This window comes from Pteropus medius, unplaced genomic scaffold, assembly GCF_902729225.1.
Source record: "Pteropus medius unplaced genomic scaffold, Ma_sr-lr_union100, whole genome shotgun sequence".
In the NCBI taxonomy this organism is placed as follows: Eukaryota; Metazoa; Chordata; class Mammalia; order Chiroptera; family Pteropodidae; genus Pteropus; species Pteropus medius.
The window spans coordinates 1,444,940-1,464,226 of record NW_024354886.1 but is presented as its reverse complement, the minus strand read 5'-3'; the positions used below and the strand labels follow the sequence as shown (position 1 = coordinate 1,464,226).

General features: G+C 46.1%; 1 protein-coding gene across 2 annotated transcripts in view; it reads left to right on the top strand.

Annotated features, from left to right (window-relative positions):
* GLP1R (glucagon like peptide 1 receptor) overlaps positions 1 to 13,082 on the top strand; it is a 37,746-nt gene extending 24,664 nt beyond the window's left edge. The window contains exons 8-14 of one of the 2 annotated variants that reach the window (XM_039856102.1): positions 798 to 858; positions 1,401 to 1,470; positions 1,594 to 1,682; positions 2,021 to 2,159; positions 3,081 to 3,122; positions 7,827 to 7,946; positions 8,146 to 13,082. In XM_039856102.1, coding sequence (XP_039712036.1) covers positions 798 to 858; positions 1,401 to 1,470; positions 1,594 to 1,682; positions 2,021 to 2,159; positions 3,081 to 3,122; positions 7,827 to 7,946; positions 8,146 to 8,214 — 590 coding nt within the window. In that variant the 3' untranslated portion in view covers positions 8,215 to 13,082. The remainder of the gene's footprint in view (positions 1 to 797; positions 859 to 1,400; positions 1,471 to 1,593; positions 1,683 to 2,020; positions 2,160 to 3,080; positions 3,123 to 7,826; positions 7,947 to 8,145) is intronic. The other variant, XM_039856103.1, reaches the window with a different exon arrangement.
* Positions 13,083 to 19,287: the final 6,205 nt, after the last annotated feature.

Here is a 19,287-nt window from a genome sequence, read left to right as displayed (position 1 = left end):
TCTTTGAAGTGACATGCCATCCCTTCAGCTGTGCATTATTGGTCACACAGACCAATCCTGATATGTAGACCACGCCAGCATGTGAATACCAGGAGGTGAGGATCTTTGGGGGCCGACCTAGAGGCTGCTACCATCCTGGCTAAGTCCCAGCCAAGTAGAAAGCGCTGCTGTTATTGTAGTTGTTGTTATTGTGGGCCACTGTGCACAGTTAGTTGGGCCGCCAGCATCAAGGCTAGGCTCCTATCTCTCTACTCCAGGCTCTGCCTAACCACTTGCAAGTGCATGCAGCCAGGGAATGGATGACCGATGGGGCTTCTGGAACCTGAAACAGTTGACTGAGATGGGCATGTGGATGGAGGCAGTGGGGGAAGGGCATCAGAGTTAGCCTGTTACCACCTCATCCAGCATGTCCTCCCTGCTCCGTGGCCCTTTTGCTCTGCGGCTCAGCTATCTGTGGTCTGTGTCCTTGTGTCTCAACCAGAACCCTAGGGGCAAACCCAGACAGTGTGCCTGGCCCGTGGGAGGGGCATACCGGAGAGGACTCTAACACACCCACCATGTGGTAGGGAGCTCTCTCTAAGGAAGTGTCCGGGGAGTCAGAGGTGGTGGGGGTGGTTCTTGCTGCCTCCATTCTTCATGTACCCAGACCAGCCTAGTTTCATACGTGCTAAAAAGTGTGGTTTGGGGCCAGGCAAGGAGACACGCTGGAGGTAGAAGAGACTTCTGCGTATGCATGGCGGTGGCTCTGGCCTGCCAGCCCCTCTTCCCTCTGTCTCTCTTTCCCTCTCTCCTCTTAGGTGTCCCCCTGCTGTTTGTTATCCCCTGGGGCATTGTCAAGTACCTCTATGAGGATGAGGGGTGAGTGTCCTACTCCAAGGGGTGAGTGTGCCAAGGTCCCCATTTTCAAACCCCATGGGGTTTTTTGGCCCCTGGAGTGTGTGGCTATGACCTGTTGAGAGGGACCAGAGCTTAATTTATGACTTCAGTTCTCTAATTTACCCTCCTCACCCTCCCTGGGATTGTATGAGGACAAATGATGCGGGGCCTGATGGAGCGTGTGGTGTCCCATTGCAGTTTCTTCTGTAATATTGTAAATAATGTGTTATTTTGTGTATGATGCTGGGTACACAAATGGCTGTTTATAGGTTTATAAAAGGACCGTGTATATCTTTCTGTGTGACTGTATATTTAGAACTCTGTTTGTGTTTGTGTGTGTGGCTACAAGAGCTTTGTGTGAGTCTGTGGGACTGGTTGTTGGGTAGCTCCTCTTGGCATTGTTTATGTGGCTCTGTGTGTGTCACTTTGTATGCCCATGTGTACTTGTGTTCCCCTGTAACTGCACTGTGAGCTGGAGTCTATGTCCAACTGGGTACCTGTGTGTGTCTCTCTCCCCTCTCCAGCTGCTGGACCAGGAACTCGAACATGAATTACTGGCTCATTATCCGGCTGCCCATTCTCTTTGCCATTGGGGTGAGTGGTGGTATGAGGGTGGGAGCGGGCGTTCTGATGGGCCTGAGGTGGTGCTGGGAGAAGGACTAGGGAAGAGCGAGCATCTTGAGAGGGCTTCCAGCCACTCACCCATCTGCCCTGCAGGTGAATTTCCTCATCTTTATCCGAGTCATCTGCATTGTGGTGTCCAAACTGAAAGCCAATCTCATGTGCAAGACAGACATCAAGTGCAGGTGATGTAACAGTTGGCATTGCTAGGCACCCTCAGCCCTTCCTTCCCTCAGAGACAGAGATCCTGGGGTGTTGAGCTCAGAACCCTACATTGACCTTCTCCCACCCAGGCCTGGCCTGGGCCCCCAAGTCTTGCCCTCATCGCTGTACCTGGGCAGTTCCTGGGCTTCTGGGGGGTCTCAACCTCTACTTCCTTCCTTCCAAGCAGCCTGTATCAGAGTATTTGGAATGTGAGGGTGTCTGTAACCCAGATGCCAGGCCTTGGCGGAAGCTGAGGGCACAGAAAGGGGAGAAGAGTCCATGGGAGCGGTCCAGAATTACATTTCCACCCCGCCCCCAGACTTGCCAAGTCCACACTGACACTCATCCCCCTGCTGGGGACCCACGAGGTCATCTTCGCCTTCGTGATGGATGAGCACGCCCGGGGGACACTGCGCTTCATCAAGCTGCTCACAGAGCTCTCCTTCACCTCCTTCCAGGTGACTTCACAGCTGGGGGCTCTCTCTTTCAAGTCTCAGAGTGGAGGTGGGGCAGAGACCAGTCTGTACCACAGAAATGGGTGTCATAAGGCCTGGGGGAAAGTGGCCCTCGCCCAAAGTTACATGGCTGGAGCAGAGTCAGAGCTGGAATCCCCAGGTGTCCTGATGCCCAGGCCAGTCTTTTCTGTAAGCACATTGGACAAGAAGTATTCCCAGACGTAGCTGCGGGCACCCAGCTTGGCATTGCAACCGCCGTCTGCTGGGCTGCTACTAGGTGATGAGTGCCCTGCCAGCTGCTTTACACACACTGTGCATTTAATCATCACAGAACCCCAGGAGGCGTGCGGGATTCCCCCATTATACAGAGTAGGAAACAGGCTCAGAGGCTTAAATACAAGATTAGCAGGGTCACGTAGTTTCCAAAGCCAAGAATCGATCCTCTCCACTAGTATTAGATGATGCTGAGGGGCACGAGTGTCAATGAGGTTGTAGAAATATAAGAAATATAAGAAACTGGTCCCAGCCCCTCAGGAGGCTTATGGGATGGCCACCAGCATGTGGGCCCATGTGTGTGCACTTACACACATGTACACACACACACACACAAACACCATAGTTTTGGAGCATTGTGTCTCCTGAGTGAATGAATGAGGCCAAGGCAGGAAAATTCCCCAACAGTCAGAGGTGTGTACTTTCTTGGGTCAGGCCTCCTCAAAGGGAGGGTGGTCGAAGAGTTTCTGCAGTATCTGAGCAAGAGTCCTCCTTGTTCCTCCAAAAAGGAAAGGAGAAGGAGCCCACCAGCCCCATCTCTGGGGCTGCCCAAACGGAGGATGGGGATGTTGGCACTAGAGCCCCCAAGGAGCTTCAGACTAGGGTGCCTTCCTCCTGCTTCCTCTCCGCTGACATGACTCTTGTTTCCAGGGGCTGATGGTGGCCATTTTGTACTGCTTTGTCAACAGCGAGGTAAGGCCTGAGAGAGATGTGGGGGACCCTGCTGGGCTGCTACCATTGGCTGTTCTGGAGTTGTGCAGTGGGGACTCCCATCAGTCTTTTCAGCTCAATCTCCTACTTGCCCAACTGCGGCACTGGAGTTGAGGAGGCATCTTGTCCATGTATTTTGTTTCTGTGCAAGTGTCTTTCTGTTTTTGTCTGTCTGTCTGTCTGTCTGTCTGTCTCTCTCTCTCACACACACACACACACGTGCAGGCATACTCTAATCACATATGAGCTTGGGAAAGACCCAACCTCGTGTTAAAGAGGTCTTGAGTGAACAGGTGGTGGTGACTGTTACACAGTGGTTCAACAGACACGCCCAGGTCACAGCCTTGGGGTTTTAATAATCACTCATTCCATTGTTATAGCCTGACCCGCCCCCCCACCCCCGCTCCTCCCTCGCTCCACCCCCGACACACACACACAAAATCCAGGCTAAAATTCTGGTTTCAGTATTCCTGTTTCTTATACGTGAGAATAATGAAGAGCAGAGAGAGTAAGAAACGTGGCCCAGGTTTGGCCTGGAAATAGGTGCTGAGCCAGGATTCAAATAAATTCTGCCCCAAAGAGGAAAGCACCCTGTTCTTTGTGGCCAGACAAGAGTTTCTGTCCACCAGAGGAAAGGGGATGAGTTTGTTTGGTGGCCTTCTGGCTGCTGGGCTGGGAGGAGAGAGTTGGTTCTCGCTGACCCTGTAGGACAGCACCTGAAGTGCGGTCAGCTCTCTGTGGGTGCCTGGGGAAGGCCCCTTGCTCTGAGGTACCCAGTTTTGTGCTGGAGTAGGAGCAACCCCAAGCCATCAAAGTGGATATCACACACGCCACAGTCTCCACCCCCGCAATTCTTTCCAGAAGGGAAAACAAACAATAGTTATACAGACAGCACAATAGCCACCTGAGGAAGTTTCCACAAGAGGATTAACCCTTCGCAGGAAAAAGAGTGTAGGCACTCCCATACCCCACAGTCTGGGGGTGGTGTGAAACCAAAGACTCTTAACTCTCTTCAGGCCCAGGTAAGGGTTCTCATCAGTGGGGCTAGAGCTCAGATGACCCAGGGACACTGCTCGTCAAAGAGTGGCTTCTGTGTCACTGAGTCTGGGATCCTGGAGCTTAGAGATCTTAAAAGTCAGCACATTAATACAAATTTTACTTTTGCTATGGGTATGGAGGACATGGGGGGGATAAGTGGGTGGGGATCTTGGTATTTCAGGGACCTGTGAGATCGTCCAAAGAAGCAATGTAATGTAGCAGGAAAATGCAAGGTTGCGGTCTTTGGTATCAGAGCTCTGCTCCTATCTAGACCCCATCACTTAATGAGCTGTTAAGCTCATTGGGGCAGTTACATGCCCACTCTGAACCTCAGTTTCCTCATCTACAAAATAGAGGTAATAATGCTTGGAGCACATGGACTTCAGATCTCTAAAAAGAGAGGACACGATATTTTCTGAGCACTTGCTGTGTATAAGGTAGCTCAAGTGTTTTATTATTTATTGTATAGCAGATGTCAGCCCCGTTTTATAGACAAGAAAACTAAGGCTCAGCAAAGTGAAATGAATAGCCCCAATTCAATGGCTAGAAGTAGGTAGAGTTAGCAGGCTGTGGGAGGGAGCCCTAGTAATGCATCAGGGCTGCTGGGCTGGGGAGGTAGAGGTAGAACCAGGCAAAGGGTGGCCCATTATTAGGTTCTGGCTGTTCCCATGGGCAGGTCTCAGAGGGCTGGCCAGATTCAGAATGGGGTAAGACAAGGAAGGAGAGAAGGTGAGTGTAGAGGACACTCAGAGGGGTGGCATTTTCTTCAGGCATGGTTCTCAGCCAGATGGGTGATGTGCTCTGTGGCCCTATGCTCTTTATTTTCCAGGGGACAGGGGCAGGGTGGCAGGGATTCTTGTGTGGGATGGGAACAGAGGCCTGTGAGGAGAGAACGAGGCTACTACTGCCACTTTCACACCTTTTCTACCCCCCTCAGCCCCCGGTTTCCCACTTCTGACTCCCTTTCCCCAAAGCCATGCTGGTACCACACGCTCACTATACTCCCACTTGTGTGCATGTATGCAGTGGCTTCCCTACCACTTATGTAGAGAGTATCACTTGGACCCTGGTTCGGTCTTTTCTCCTGATTCCATTTCTCAAAGCCCAGTCGACCTATTACCTCCTGCCTCACTGCCTGCCCCCCACCAAGGCTGGCCCAGCTCTGTAAGGAAGGAGGGATGGGCACATATCCCACTTTTCCCTTGGCGAATAACTTGACCCCTGAATTACCAGATTCCCTTCTGGCTTCTACCCTGGGGCTCTCCCAGGCTTGTGTCATGGGGTCCAGGGAGCGCTGCTCAGTGGCCCAGTGAGGCTGCCTTGTTGAAGTGCACAACCCAATTCCTTTAAACTCTCCTGGAGACACCTCGTGCCCTGGCTCCTCCAGGCACAAGGACAGACACGTCACCAAGCACGCATGGCTCCTGGGCTGAGGCCTCTATTCACAGAGCTGTTCTCCAGACCCAGGGTTGCCATGGCAATGCCAGGTACTTGTGACCTGAAGGGAAAAGATGGCCTGGACATTGGTCTCGCGTGCCAGCCAAGGCCTGCACCAGCTGCCGATGGAGAGAGGAGGCCTGGAGTGGTTTTGTGGTAGCATTTGTCTTCTCACCATGGCTCTTGACTCCAGAGCCATGGTGCTCTGCACATGTGGTGCCAGCCCTCACAGCACTCCCAGCTGAGTCTGGGGGAGACCCGGCCAGAAACAAGTATGACTGAAAGAGTCATGGGGGGCAGGGGGCCAGTGATTAGGAGACCAGCTTTGGAGTCAGCCTTGATCTAGGTTCAAATATTTAAATAGTCTGCACCTCAGTCTCCTCACTTTTCTTTTCTTTTCTTTTATTATTTTATTTTCTTTTATATTTATTTTTTTTTAGGCGAGGCAACCCTTGGTTGACCTCACAGATTGCAAGGACCTTGTCAGCTTACAATCCCTTATTTTTTAAAACTTTTTTTATATCTACAGCACAGTCTCCTCACTTTTAAATGGAGAATCATAACAGGAGCTTCACAGGATTGCTGTGAAAGTTAACTAAAATAATAACGATTGTGTTACGGGGACTGTGGCTGAGGTTCAGAAAAACCGCTGAGGGAAATGGGGACAGAGGAGACACCGGTATCAGCATGCTGAGAAGTTCCGGTCCTGCTGCTGACACCCATGAAACCTCTTCGGTCTCTGAGGCATCTTCCCGTGGGCATTCCTCAGCTTTCCATCTCCCCACCCTTGCCCCAGTTAAGGGCAGTGGGGCAGGATTGGCCTCCCTGCTGCCGCATAAGCAGGGCCATCATTGTCTTCAGGCATCCCCATCCCAGCTGTTGGCGTCCACACCGCACTCTCTAAGCCAGGCAACGAGCTAGCACATAGAAGTGGGGTATAGCTAGTGTCTACTTCACCTGCCCCCAACACCCCAGCCTGGCTCCACAACACTGCTTTGGATCCTGAGGCCATCCTGGCTGGCAGGTTCTGGACATCTCAGCTCTGCTCAGTGCAGAACAAGTTCTCTTAAGGGATGGCATGTGGCCACACCAGGCATCCTGATGGGCTTAGCTAGATGGATGACAGCCCTCACAGGAGATGGAGAAGAGGGGCATGTATACAGGACCTGATGGCAACAGTGTCAGTGTGCTGCTTACAGCTGCTGGCAGCTGGCCATCCTGGTGGCCGGGATCTGAAAGGGAGGGCTTAGGCCCTGGACATTCCACTGCGGGCAAGGGTGGGGGACATCAGAGAAGCTCTGGAGAGAGAACTTACGCCGGGAGAGCACTCCAGATGCCCTGGGCTAGCTGTGCAGGTTGCAGTGGCCCCCTCTGGGAGACCAGATTCACTGGCCATCACGAGAGGTCATGGCATTACAACAAGTCCCTAAGTGATTTGCTGCTCTGCAGTGTTAGTTGGATTTATAGCTTTCTACCCAACTACCTGGTCCCGAAGCATCAGTCCTCTTGAGAAGTCTTTTCCTGATGGGACACCTGAGCCTAGCATAGCAGGGATTATGGCCGGCCGAATTCACCTGGGCTGAACCGCCATGGGCTAGGACTAGTCCCTGGATGGGATTAGTTCAGGTTGAGAAGCCCTCGTCTGCAGCCTCCTCGTCACTGATGCTACCAGTCTTAGTCTCATTTTCTCCCGTCCTCCTTCATCCCCGTGAGGCACTGGGACCTGGACAAAAGCCCTCGGGGAATTTAGAAGAGTCCGATGTGGGCACCATGAGGGTTACAGGTGTGCTGTTGCTCTTCTCAGTCGTCCAAGCTGAAACCTGGAAGGTGCACTCTAAAGTCAGATTTCTCTCCTCTTCCTCTGTCTCCCATCTCCTGTCTCCCATCTCCCTGCATTTCTCTCACTCTGTCTTACGTTAAATAATGCTGTGATGGATTGTAAAAGGTACTTAGCTGAGTCACAGAGTTTAGAGATGGAAGAAACCAATTAAATCATCAAGCCCATCTCTCTCCTGAGGAGAGGCGGAAAATAGGAGACAACAATAAACAATTTTATTGGGATATTAATTTAGGTGCCCGAAGGCCTTGACTTGTGTCTCTTGATATAATGCAGCGGATTTTTTTCCCTTCCCTACTAATGTAATAATGGGGCCGTTCTGTGGGCAGTTGGTTTACATGATGGCTTTTGTTTCCCTCCTTTTCCCATGGAAGGTCCAGATGGAGTTTCGGAAGAGCTGGGAACGGTGGCGACTCGAGCACTTGCACATCCAGAGGGACAGCAGCATGAAGCCCCTCAAGTGTCCCACCAGCAGCCTGAGCAGCGGGGGCATGGTGGGTAGCAGCGTGTATGCAGCCACCTGCCAGGCTTCCTGCAGCTAAGACTCCAGCACCTGCCCTCCCTGTGGTCCCGCTGCTGGCTGGGTGGCCATCCCAGGTTGGGGTGGTGGTGGGGGACTCTCCCCGGGTGGGGGAAGGGAGGGACACATGCACGCATACATCCCCGCTTCCCCTTCCCCAACCCATCAAACAGGCAAATGAGCAGAGCCTCCTGGGACCTGTGGACACATTTTCTCTGAGGAGAAGCAGCATGCTAATTTGATCACTGTGGCGGTAGGAAAGGAAAAACGATTGCTGCTAAAATGAGGATTTCTTCCCGTTAAGCCACAGGCCCCTGGGGTTCCCCCAGACAGAGCAGCAAATCAGCCCCAGACTCAAACTCAAGGTCAATGGCGCATTAGTGGAATTGTGGCTTGTCAGAGGAGGTAGTTCTGAAAGGACCTGATATAACCTTAGCCAAACAGGGTTTGGGTAATGCGAGCCAACACTGCTTGCCTCGGGTTGGGGTCACCACCCCATCTGCCTCATTAAGGGTTGCTGTTCGCATGTCTGGGTTGCTTGTTTCCCTCAGCCTGCCCCTTCATCTCACCACGCAGCCTCTCTGGGGGGCTTTGTTTGGGCTGACCAGCAGCTGTTTCTAGAAATGGCTGTGGGTGGTGTTAAAGGTGACCATTGAGAAGGCGCTCAAAGGATTCCTTTGGGTGCCTACTTCTCCCCTGGGCGTTTGGGTTGCTTTGGTGCCTGCTCTTGCCATGCCCAGGGAACCAGGGCAGGCCCACTGCCAAGGAGCCCGGCCCTGGGTGTGAGCTCTGAATTCTAGAGATGTTCACGTATCCTCTGGGGTTCATCTAGGGAACTTTAGGAACATGTGCATTGGGGGTGTAGATTACCTGCCGCTGTCAGGAACCCAGAGGGCTGAGAGAGAGTGCTTCCACCTTGCCGTGGAAATACTTTTTATTTCAGACCAGATTATGTATCTTGCATGGGAGTTTGGCTGTGCTAACTTTAGGGGATGTGACCAAGAAGAGACTCTTGAGGGGCAGCTGCCAGTCCCCACTGTTACCATGGAAGCAGGCTACCCCTGCTCTGGCTTCTTCCCTTAAACACCCCCCCACCCCCAACTTGAGAGCTTGTATAGACTTTATTCATTTTTCTTCATGGCTATGAATAGTCTGTATGTGCAAATGTGCAATTCTGATTTCTCCTCCCTGGTGAAAATAAGAGCTAGATCGTTGTGGTGGTTGTGATGTTGTTTGGGGGAGTGGGGTAGTCATTGATTGGACTCCTCTACACTTCGAGCTAATTAGTGTTTGCCCTGCCTCCAGTCTCACCCCGTAAATACTGAGCAGCAGAAACCTATCAATCCTGTCCCAGCCATGATGAGAAAGCAGACACGTAGCTGCACTGCAGAGACCTAGACAAAAGAGAAGCAGCCAACCCGAGAGGCTGGCAATGGAGTGCCTGGATGCAAAGGAAATTTCCAGGGCAAGAGAGAACTCCTGGGAGTCTCAGCTGGGAGGGCAGGGGGAGAGGCTTTGGATGAATTCCTTTGTGAGTCCATCTCTCCCTCTTTCTCCTTTTTAAGTGGTGGGGAACCTCCCCCCAACTTTACACCAGACACATCCTCCTGTGCCCCTCAGAGAAGCATGTGATATGCAGGAGAAATAATAATGGGACATAAAACATATCAAGCAGAAAATTTCTTATACTTCAGCTTCAGTGAAGAGTTGCGTCTATGTTAATAGGGAAGTTGGATCCCGCGCTAAAGAAAGGAATTGTGCAGACTACCTCCTTGGTGGAGAAAATGTAGAGAGGTGCTCCCCTAGGATAAGGGCAAACTGCCCCATAGGCATCACTCATTTGGCTTCCTCTTTGGAGTGGGGAAGGGGGAGGTGAGCACCGGTGGGTTGTTGGGGTGGGGGTGGGGGTATGGCTCTGGTGCACGAGTTTCAGTTTTGGATAAACTGGAAGATTTTGAGAATCATTAATACACTGCATAGCGACAAAGACACATTGATATTATCGGCGAGAAATAGATTGCTGAGGGGAGGAATTGTGAAGAGAGAGTGTTTAGTTAGGATGCACATGGGAAGCTCAGACAATTTGTTTTAAACTGTAAGTAGAGTTCTTTTTCCAGCTGGTACAGATGATTCCTGATTTCAGAAGGTTCATCACACCCCCCATGCCCCAAGCTTTTTAACACCAAGGAACTTTTTCCTTCTTGGATACATACCAACTGCTGAACTGAAGGAAATATTTTCTTTGCTCCAAGACCCACACTATTAATATTCATTTGAACTGCAGTGCACTCTCTCCACAACTATTCCCAAACTCTCCTAAGTAAAAATAGCTCTAACAGGTCTGGGAACTGTCAAATGCAATGTACTCCAAATTCCACTAGCTGTTTATATGTCTGATGCCATAAGTCTGGAGCTTGCTGAGAACATTCTTGTCTGCATCTGTCTTGGGGGAACTATTGCTGACCAGCAGGGTGTGGGTTCTCTGAGCTGTGCAACCAGCAAGGTCTGAGTTCAGCACTCTGGCCAGCTCCCTCAGATGTTTTAGGGGCTTAAATCATTTCAATCTTTGGAGGAGCTAAATCACAGAACTAAATCACAGAACTAAAAAAAAGCCACATGTTGAAAAGTTGCCTTCCCTTTAAAGCAACTTTCCAAGTTGTGGGCATGATTTTCAATTGCCTCAACCCAATTTTTGCTGAAAACTACATCAGTGGAGTTCTTGGAGACTCAAGACTGGGGAGATCCCTCCTGCTCTGATCTACAGAAGTGAGGAGTGAGGCTTGAAGAGGTGACTTGCCCAAGGTCACAGTGCTGGATGGTGGCTGAGATGGGCTAGAACCCAGGCCAACTCCTGCCTCCCAGTCCAGTAAGGCCTCTGGGAAGGATAGGTGAAAACTATAAATGGCCACACAAGATACTCTGAGTAAAATTCAGCAGTATATCTGGAGTTTCCACTAAATAGTAAACAGCAGCAAATGTATGGTGAAGGTACTATCTCCTTGATGATTTATATTGGCAAGAGGAGGAGTAAAGTGTGCTATATTCTGTCTCTAGTGCGTAATAAGCATATATATGCATAGAAACAGCAAGTGAGTCATAATAGACAGCAAATCCAGGGCTCTTTTAATGATTTGTCTTAATGTTTTTCTGTGCATCCGTGCTTGTTGGAGAAGTACTGGGAGCCACACAGAGTGGACTAAAAGAACCTTTTAAAGGGTCTTGAACCTCTCCTTTGTTCTGTAGTACTGCGTGAAGTTGGAGAAGACCAGTCAACTGGGAAATTTTAGCTTAACAAAGATGGCACAGCCACCACCAAGAGCAGGTAGAGCCAGTTCGCATCCAGGCTCAGAAAGGCTTGCTCACCTCATTGGTGTGAGCCATGTTTCAGCAACTTCCATCTCCATTCCCTCTCCTGTCTTTTCCATAAGGAAAGAACACTGTGCGTGTGTATGTCCTGTGCATAGCAGCATAAAGTTAGGAGATGATGAATCCAGAATCATCCCACCCACTGTGAAGGTTGTGGGACCACAGAACCCAGGGCAAGAATGGGTGCGAGCCTGGGAGATAGATGCTTCCTCTCCATGCACAGACAGGGCTCCCATTATTGCTAATGTCTGCTACGTGCTCAGAGAAGGCAAAATATATTGCAAAGGTTTATTTTCCCTCCACTGAATTGATTCTAATCTACAGTGCTGACCCTGCTTTTGGCTCCTACGAAGCAAACTACAAAAACCTTCAAATAAAATGTCAGCTTACTCTGCTAAGACAACTATGTGAACGACATGCTAAATATTCAACAGAAACTAAATTAGTATAAACTCTAACTTTTTTTTCTTTTCTCTGGAGTGAATTTTCTGGGGAAACAAAATGCCTCAGTTTAAGAAACTTCTATGAACAACATCATCATGCCCCTACACTGTTACCTGCTGTCACAAACCAGCTCTCTGGCCCCGTGAGGAGGCCCATATCAGAAAGCATTGTTAAGCAGTATAATTTCAAACCCTTTACAGTGTATCTATAATTACTTCTGCTCTTTCAATGGATACAGAATGGCAGGAAGCAGATAAGAATAATTGTTTTCCCATTAACTCTTCAAAGTCTCTTGGACTTCTGTATCTAAATCTATCAGAGGGGAACATTTGTCCATTTTAGCCAGATTTTCAACATCTCATCCAGCAGTGGTGATTTCCCCCATGATGCATCCAACTTCATTCTACCCCTCAATACCCCCTCACCCTTCCATCCCCACAGTGAGCTTCCCCACACTCCTCCCCCTGCTGCCTCAGTAAGAGGTCACCCTGCTAGCCATGCTGGGAATGCCCTTCTCTCAACTGTGACCAATTTAGGGATGCAGCTGAGAGTGAGGTGCTTCTAGGGCTTAAAATGATGTGCCATATTCTACAATCTGGAGCAGTGAGGAGCTGTTGCAACCAGTGGCTTGGATCCTAACTTACACTAGGGTTATGCAATCTTTCCAAAGGGGCCTGTCAAAACTATCAGTAATTAGTCAACCCGGACAATTTAGCATGACTAATTATCACCCTGTCAAAACGATCCAGGAGAAGAAAAACATAGATAAATGAGAAGGATTGGATGTGAGGAGAAAAGAGCTCCTAGCAAAGTTTGGAACCTAGAACAAGTTGTTGGCTTCTTTGCAGGGGAGCCATTGGGGTGGTCATGAGGAGCAAGATTTTCCCCAGACAGGGCTGAGTCTTGCCAAACAGTTCACACTTTACTTTCAAATATACAGTTCTAAGCTCCTCCCACTAAAAATAATCACATCATCAAAGCAGATAAACCTCAACATCCCATTGGTTTTGGAGGGGGTTTTGTGGAGCTCTTTAAATGCACCAAGAGAGAGGTGAGCCAAGCTTACAGGAGAGCCAAAGCTGAATTTGTCTTCAGTGCTCTCGGGGAATGTTTGTTCTTCATGAATGTTTAAACGAGATAATTTTTGTGCAGTTTCTTCATGTATAAATTCATGTGAAATATGACCTGCGTCTATAGGTAGCAAATGTGTATGGTGTATAATTCCTTGTACAGAGGTGAACAGATTCAGGCTCTTTCCTGATTTGCCTTGTAAGTCAAATAAAAGCCTATCATTACTGTTTCTCTCTTGCTCTTCCTTTGGGAGAGGAGGTTTTCTGCAAAGTCAACCTAGGTGACTCACGATGCAGTGGGAAAACACACAAGATGCCGCTTCCAGCCCAAGGCAGGCGGGGGGGGGGGGGAGAGGAAGGGGAACAACTCTTGCTCGTTACTCATATTGTGATTTTCACCTTTAAAGTACTTACCAAGTATTAATTTATCCATCACAGCCTTTATCCTGGGACTGCAATGTCATTTAATTAGATAAGTTGGGTGGTCGAGTGGCTTAAAACAATGACTGACGGCCAAATGGATGTGTATTCTAATTCCACTCATTTATTTGATATCCCTGTCTAAATGAACTCAGTCCATTAAATCCATTTTTTTTAAAATGCCATAAAAGCATACACCTCATTTGCAAAGCAGTCACAGAATTTGAAAGGAGCTGCTGTTTAGAGATTCATCACTAGAAAAATGAACTTTTCACCAATTTAAATCTTCTCTTCCTCTCCAGATTTGCAGTTCACTCGTATAGAAGAGCAGAGGAATTCCAGATTCTTCCTAATTCCTCTACCATTTCAATTACCCCATTAGACGATTAATGTATTTACCCAAAGTCTCCTAAAATATACCTCTTTTTCAGGCAAGCTGTGTCACTGTCCCTTTCAAACACAATTCTTACTCAGAGAGCAAACTATGAACATGGTCAATCCCTATCATCTGCCGACAGAGTATCTGCATTTCAGTGTGTCTGCACCAACCTTGCTTTTGACTCCATTCACCTCCCTGTTGATAGTCTCATCTTTCCGTGTCTCTACTGTGACACTCAGCAGGAGCAAGATGGAGCTCGGAGCTTTTTCTCCCTTCCCCATGCACAAACCAATTCAATTGACCCTTGAAAAACATGGGTTTGAACTGCACGGGTCCACTTATATGGGGATTTTTATTGATAAGTATACAGTTAGCCCTCCATATCCCTGGGTTTCTAATCCATCCATGGATTCAATCAACTACAAATAAAAAACAGTATTTTTGATCCATTGTCAGGAAGCCACAGGTGCAAAGGGCTACCTATATGCATTGTTCTACACCATTTTACATGAGAGACTTGAGCATCTATGGAATATGGTATATCCATGGGGTGCTGGAACCAATCCCCTGCAGATAGTGAGGGATGACTATAGTTAAGGTTTTGGGGAATCCAAAGTTATATGTGGATTTTTGATGGGGGGGAGGTCAGTGCCCCCAACGCTCGCATTCATCAAGGGTCAACTGTAATGACTACCACATTTGTAGGACCCTGTAAATCAGGTAGATGCAACTTCAGAAAAAGAGAGTGCACTCTAGTTTAATAGGACTTAACCCCAGGATAAAGAAAGGGTTAAGGGGAGGTGCCTTGCTCATGGGAGTAATAAATGAGAATTCTTGGCCTCTAGACTCACTCATGTTCACATGCCATATAAAGCCACCTTTGAGTGATTGATGTCCCACGGATAACTGCGTTCCACATAGAATTTGTGAAAGATCTCACTCATTTACCATCTGTATTGGCATTCCCAAAGGTTGAGAATCTCCCTTACTCCTCACCCCCCAAATCTTCTTTCACTATCTTCTCAAAAGCCAATACCAGAAACACATGCAGTTCAGTGTCTTTCAATCTCTCTTCTCCCTCCCTCCCTCACCCCCACCACACTCATGATAAAGACTGAAAACAGTGAGGTCTCCCTTATCAGAAGTAGTGGAGGGAAAACCCAAGCAGTATAAACTGCAATGGATAACAAATGTAGCCAGATAGTTGGAGAAAATGGGAAAACAGAGCTGATATTGGGACAAAGAAGGAGTAGAAATTAAGGTAGGTATAAAGAGATGATGAAGAGGCCAGAATATAAGAAAAATAAATAAAGAAAAACAGCAGCCTGTTTCGATGTGAAAAAGAGATGCAATAAAAGAGAGAAGGAAATTGCAGGGGTGGAACAAATAATTACAAGCAGCAGGCTGGAGGGAGCCAAGGAAGGAGCCTCTTGTTTGGTCAATGTTATTAACTCCTTCTTCCACAAATATGAGCTGTTTCCTAGAAGAGTTCTCTAATCCCAAACTGTGATAGATTATTCTCTTTGGGTCAGAGACTCATATTAACTAATACAATGATTTTAGAAAAAGATCCACAACCTGGAGTAAATCCAATAGTTAAAATTTTTTTCCCCCACTGACACAGGGCACCAGGGTCAGAATGAATTACTGTGGCTCCTCCTCAGGTAGGACCAGCAGACCTTGGAATTTATCTGTGTTACAACCTCCAAGAACAAAATCAATAGCTGAGAATTATCAATACCGAGCGGTCCCAAGCCAAGAGATGGACTGTTTAGAGGCCAAAGCAGGCTGGCAACGCCTGGAGGAGATTGTCAAGCAATTTTTTTTTTTAACTTTCTATATCTCCAGGATAAAAGAGCAAGGACTTGAAATAAACAATATTTACAGAAGACTTCAGTTTCAATGACCTAAGGTAGAATTAGAAACACAGTTCAGGACTTGGGGACATAATGAAACAAATGTAATAGCTACAACAAAAAGGCCACAGTTACTTTTTAGGTCCATTCTTCAAGAATCTATAACCACATATGTACATTTTTTGCATTAAAGAAACAAGTGTTTTGTCACCATATATTTTGCTCTCCAGAAAGCTTTAGAATCTTCAAAATTCCTAGGAAACTTAATTTACAGTTTTATCAAACCCTGCTGGTTCCCACCGATTAGATGCCATTCTACAATGAAACCCCTCAGGCTCTTTCCATCTTTCCGACAGCATCTTTTGAAAAGGTACAGTTAAAAACACAGACAAAAAGACACCTTATGTACACTCATGTTACATTAAGAATTATACTATGTTGGAGTATTCTTAGCAGTCAAGGAAAACATCCATGACACTACACTTCACATAAGGTATTTACAAAAATATCTTCTTTTAGAAATTGGTAGAGATCATGAAGCCTGCCAGCCAAAGCACGATGGGGCTAGAAGTGCAGAAAAGATGCCCCACTTGTGGAGCCTCAGCCCCAACTGCAACCATTGCTCTCACATTTTCCTGGCCATGAACTCTGCCTGCTTCTCAGGTACAGCCCTCTTCTAGCAGGTGTTCTTTGCTTCTCAGGCTTTCACTGGATTACTCTTGGACTCACTCCTCACATTAGAAATGCAACACCTCTTGAGATGTTCTGCATCCATGGTGCAGACCCCCTTGGAGTATGCCAAGCCACCTGAACTGCAGCAGCACCCCCAAATTGGAGTTATCTCCATAACAGTATGTGGGGCTCAGGTACCCTCCGCATCATCCACCCACATAGAGAGACTTTCTTCAGCTGCACTCACAATGGTGCACTGACGGAGATTTCTAAAGGCTGCAGCTGAAAGCAAGCTCACCGACAACCTGTGTGGACTCTTTAGAATCTGACTTCTCTCTCTTCCTTGAGGCTGGATCCTCCAAAGCTATCATGTCCTAACATGAATTTCCTGTTATTCATCTTTCCTCAGGAAATGTCTCTCCCAGTTGCCCTACTCACCCTGTATTGACCAGCATTTCATTAGGCCATGAGGTTTCCTCTGCTTCAAAGAAACATGCAAATTGTATAGAAAATTCTCCTCTTTCCATAAATAGTTCTTTGAAAATTACATATAGGGGCAGAAACTGCTGTAATCTATAAGAGCCAGGATAACAAAAGACATTATTTTTTCATTGATGAGAATCTAGAACAAAGCAATTCTTTCATATCACCCTTTGCTATGTGACCACACAATATGTTTGGTACTTGCCAAACTCCGTCTAAATCACAAGGGAAAAGTCATTGAAAGGAATATGATTAAAACAAGCTGTATAATAAACTGTATTTCTGTCTGTTGAGATGGTCCACTATAAATAAACTGCTACGTGTGCAAAAATACTCTGCTTATAAAAACATATGCTTTTCTTTAGGAATATCAAAGTGTTATCAATATGATTTGTAAAGCAACTAGATGAAGTATTTATCATCGAGGAGATGCAAAAAAGGACATGGAGATCTGGGGGAAGGGTGCTCTTTTAGATTGGCTAGTCAGGGAAGGCCTTTTGGATGACATGACATCTGAAAGATATGAATGGAGTAAGGAAAGAAGTTCTAGGATCATCTAAGGGAAGTGAGTTCTAAGTGAAGGGAACAATTGGTGCAAAGACCCTGAAGCAGAAGCTTATTTGGTGTGTCAGAGTAGGGGTCAGCAAACTATAGCCCCCTCAACTGGTTTTATAAAGTTTTATTGGCACATTAATTTGTTTACATGTTGTCTGTGACTGCTTTTGCTCTACAATGGCAAAGTTGAATAGTCGCAAGAGAGACAGTAAGATCCATGAAGCTATTTGTTGTCTGGCCCTTTACAGAAGATGTCTATCAAACTCCTGTGAAGGATGAACATGAAGGAGGTGAATGTGACTGGGGAAGGCAGGCAGGGACAGATCACTTAGAACCTGGTAGGATAAAACCACCTAACCAACCAACCACCCACCAAACGTAAAACATACCTCCAAGGATTAGGAGTGCATATATCATTTATGAATTGGGGTTCAAAAGATTCTTTTCATCAAGTCACTGCCCATCTGACCTCTGCTTTTTTGCTGGTCCCCAGGTTCTCAGCCTTTTTCCCCATGTGACAGCAACATACAGATCTGATCAGCTCCTGTGGACACATCCACGATAGGCCCAGGCAAGTGAGTTAATTTACAACATAAGGGTAACTTTGCTGGTGCACTAATAAAATTACAAAATGAACATTCACAAATAATAACGGTTTGCTATGAATTACTTTGATATGAACCTAATATTTTAAAGTGTGTCACAAGACACAATGAGAACCACTGGTATAAACTATGTTTTCTAGCATTTCTTTCCTTCAAGCAAAATTCCACAGACACAAAATGTGTTCAAAGACTTTGTTACTCAAAGTGTGGTCCAAAGTCCAGCAGCATTAGCACCACCTGGGAGCTTGTTTGAAATGTATAATCTTAGGTCCTGGGCAGACTTACAGAATCAGAATCTGCATTTTAATCAGATTCCCAGAAGATTTGAATGGTCACTACAGTTTGAGACCACTGTCTTGATAGGAACTAGCCTCTAATTACTCTTTTCCAAGAGTTGGAAATATGGTTTTAAATTTCAAAGCCTGGTTCATACTAGTCATATTAGTGAGCATTGGAAACAACTTAAATGTTTAATAACAGAGGACTGGCTAAATAAATAATGGTATATTTATTCATACAGAAATATTACGTGGCAGTCAAAGTCAATATTGTAGGAGAATAACGAGAATATATTCAGTTTATCATTAAGTGAAAAAAATCAATTATGGATAGGACTAAGACTAAAACTAATAATGATTAAAAAACAGAATGTAGATGTATAAACCTTAACAATATATTAATTAGATAGCACATAAAATAAGGAAAGGAAAAGTGATAGGAGGTATAAAGCAGTACGGGTTTGTTGATTTCCACACCTTTCATAGTCACAGGTAAAAGTATTGTAAGGCTAATAAATCAAGTAATAGGTTGTAATTAAATTTAAAACTATAAAGCCAATCAATTAATCAATCAGTCAATAGAATCGAGTACTGAGGAATGGATAGAAGGTGGAAATACAAGCTTATTACATTCATTTTTTTACAAGATGTTAATAAATACTGCCTAAAATTATGAAAGATAAAATAACTGAAGTAAAAAAATAACTTAGGAATGGATATTGAAGTTTTCCAAATTATCAAAAGAAACAGATACACACAAAAGGAAACAAAACGAAAAATAAAAAAACAGAGACCATATGGTAAAAAAAAGCAATATAAATAGAAAGGTTAACATAAAATGTGATAAGATAAATGAGACTTCAATAAATATAAATGAGCTAAACTTACCTATTAAAAGAAAATATTCTCATAATGGATTATAAAGCAAATACAACTATTCTCTATATACCAGCAATATACCTAATAAAAATTACTCAGGCTGAAAACCAAAGATTAGACAGAAACATACTTGGCAAATGCAAATAAAAAGTAAACAGGGGTCTCAATCCTAAATTCAGATAAAAATGAAAAATAAGATGGCTTTGTATAATGATAAAAGGATACAATTTATACCGAAGACCTAAAAATGCTTTTATATATTGCAAACTCTGAAAAAATACTCAAAAATATTATAATCTCATAAAAAT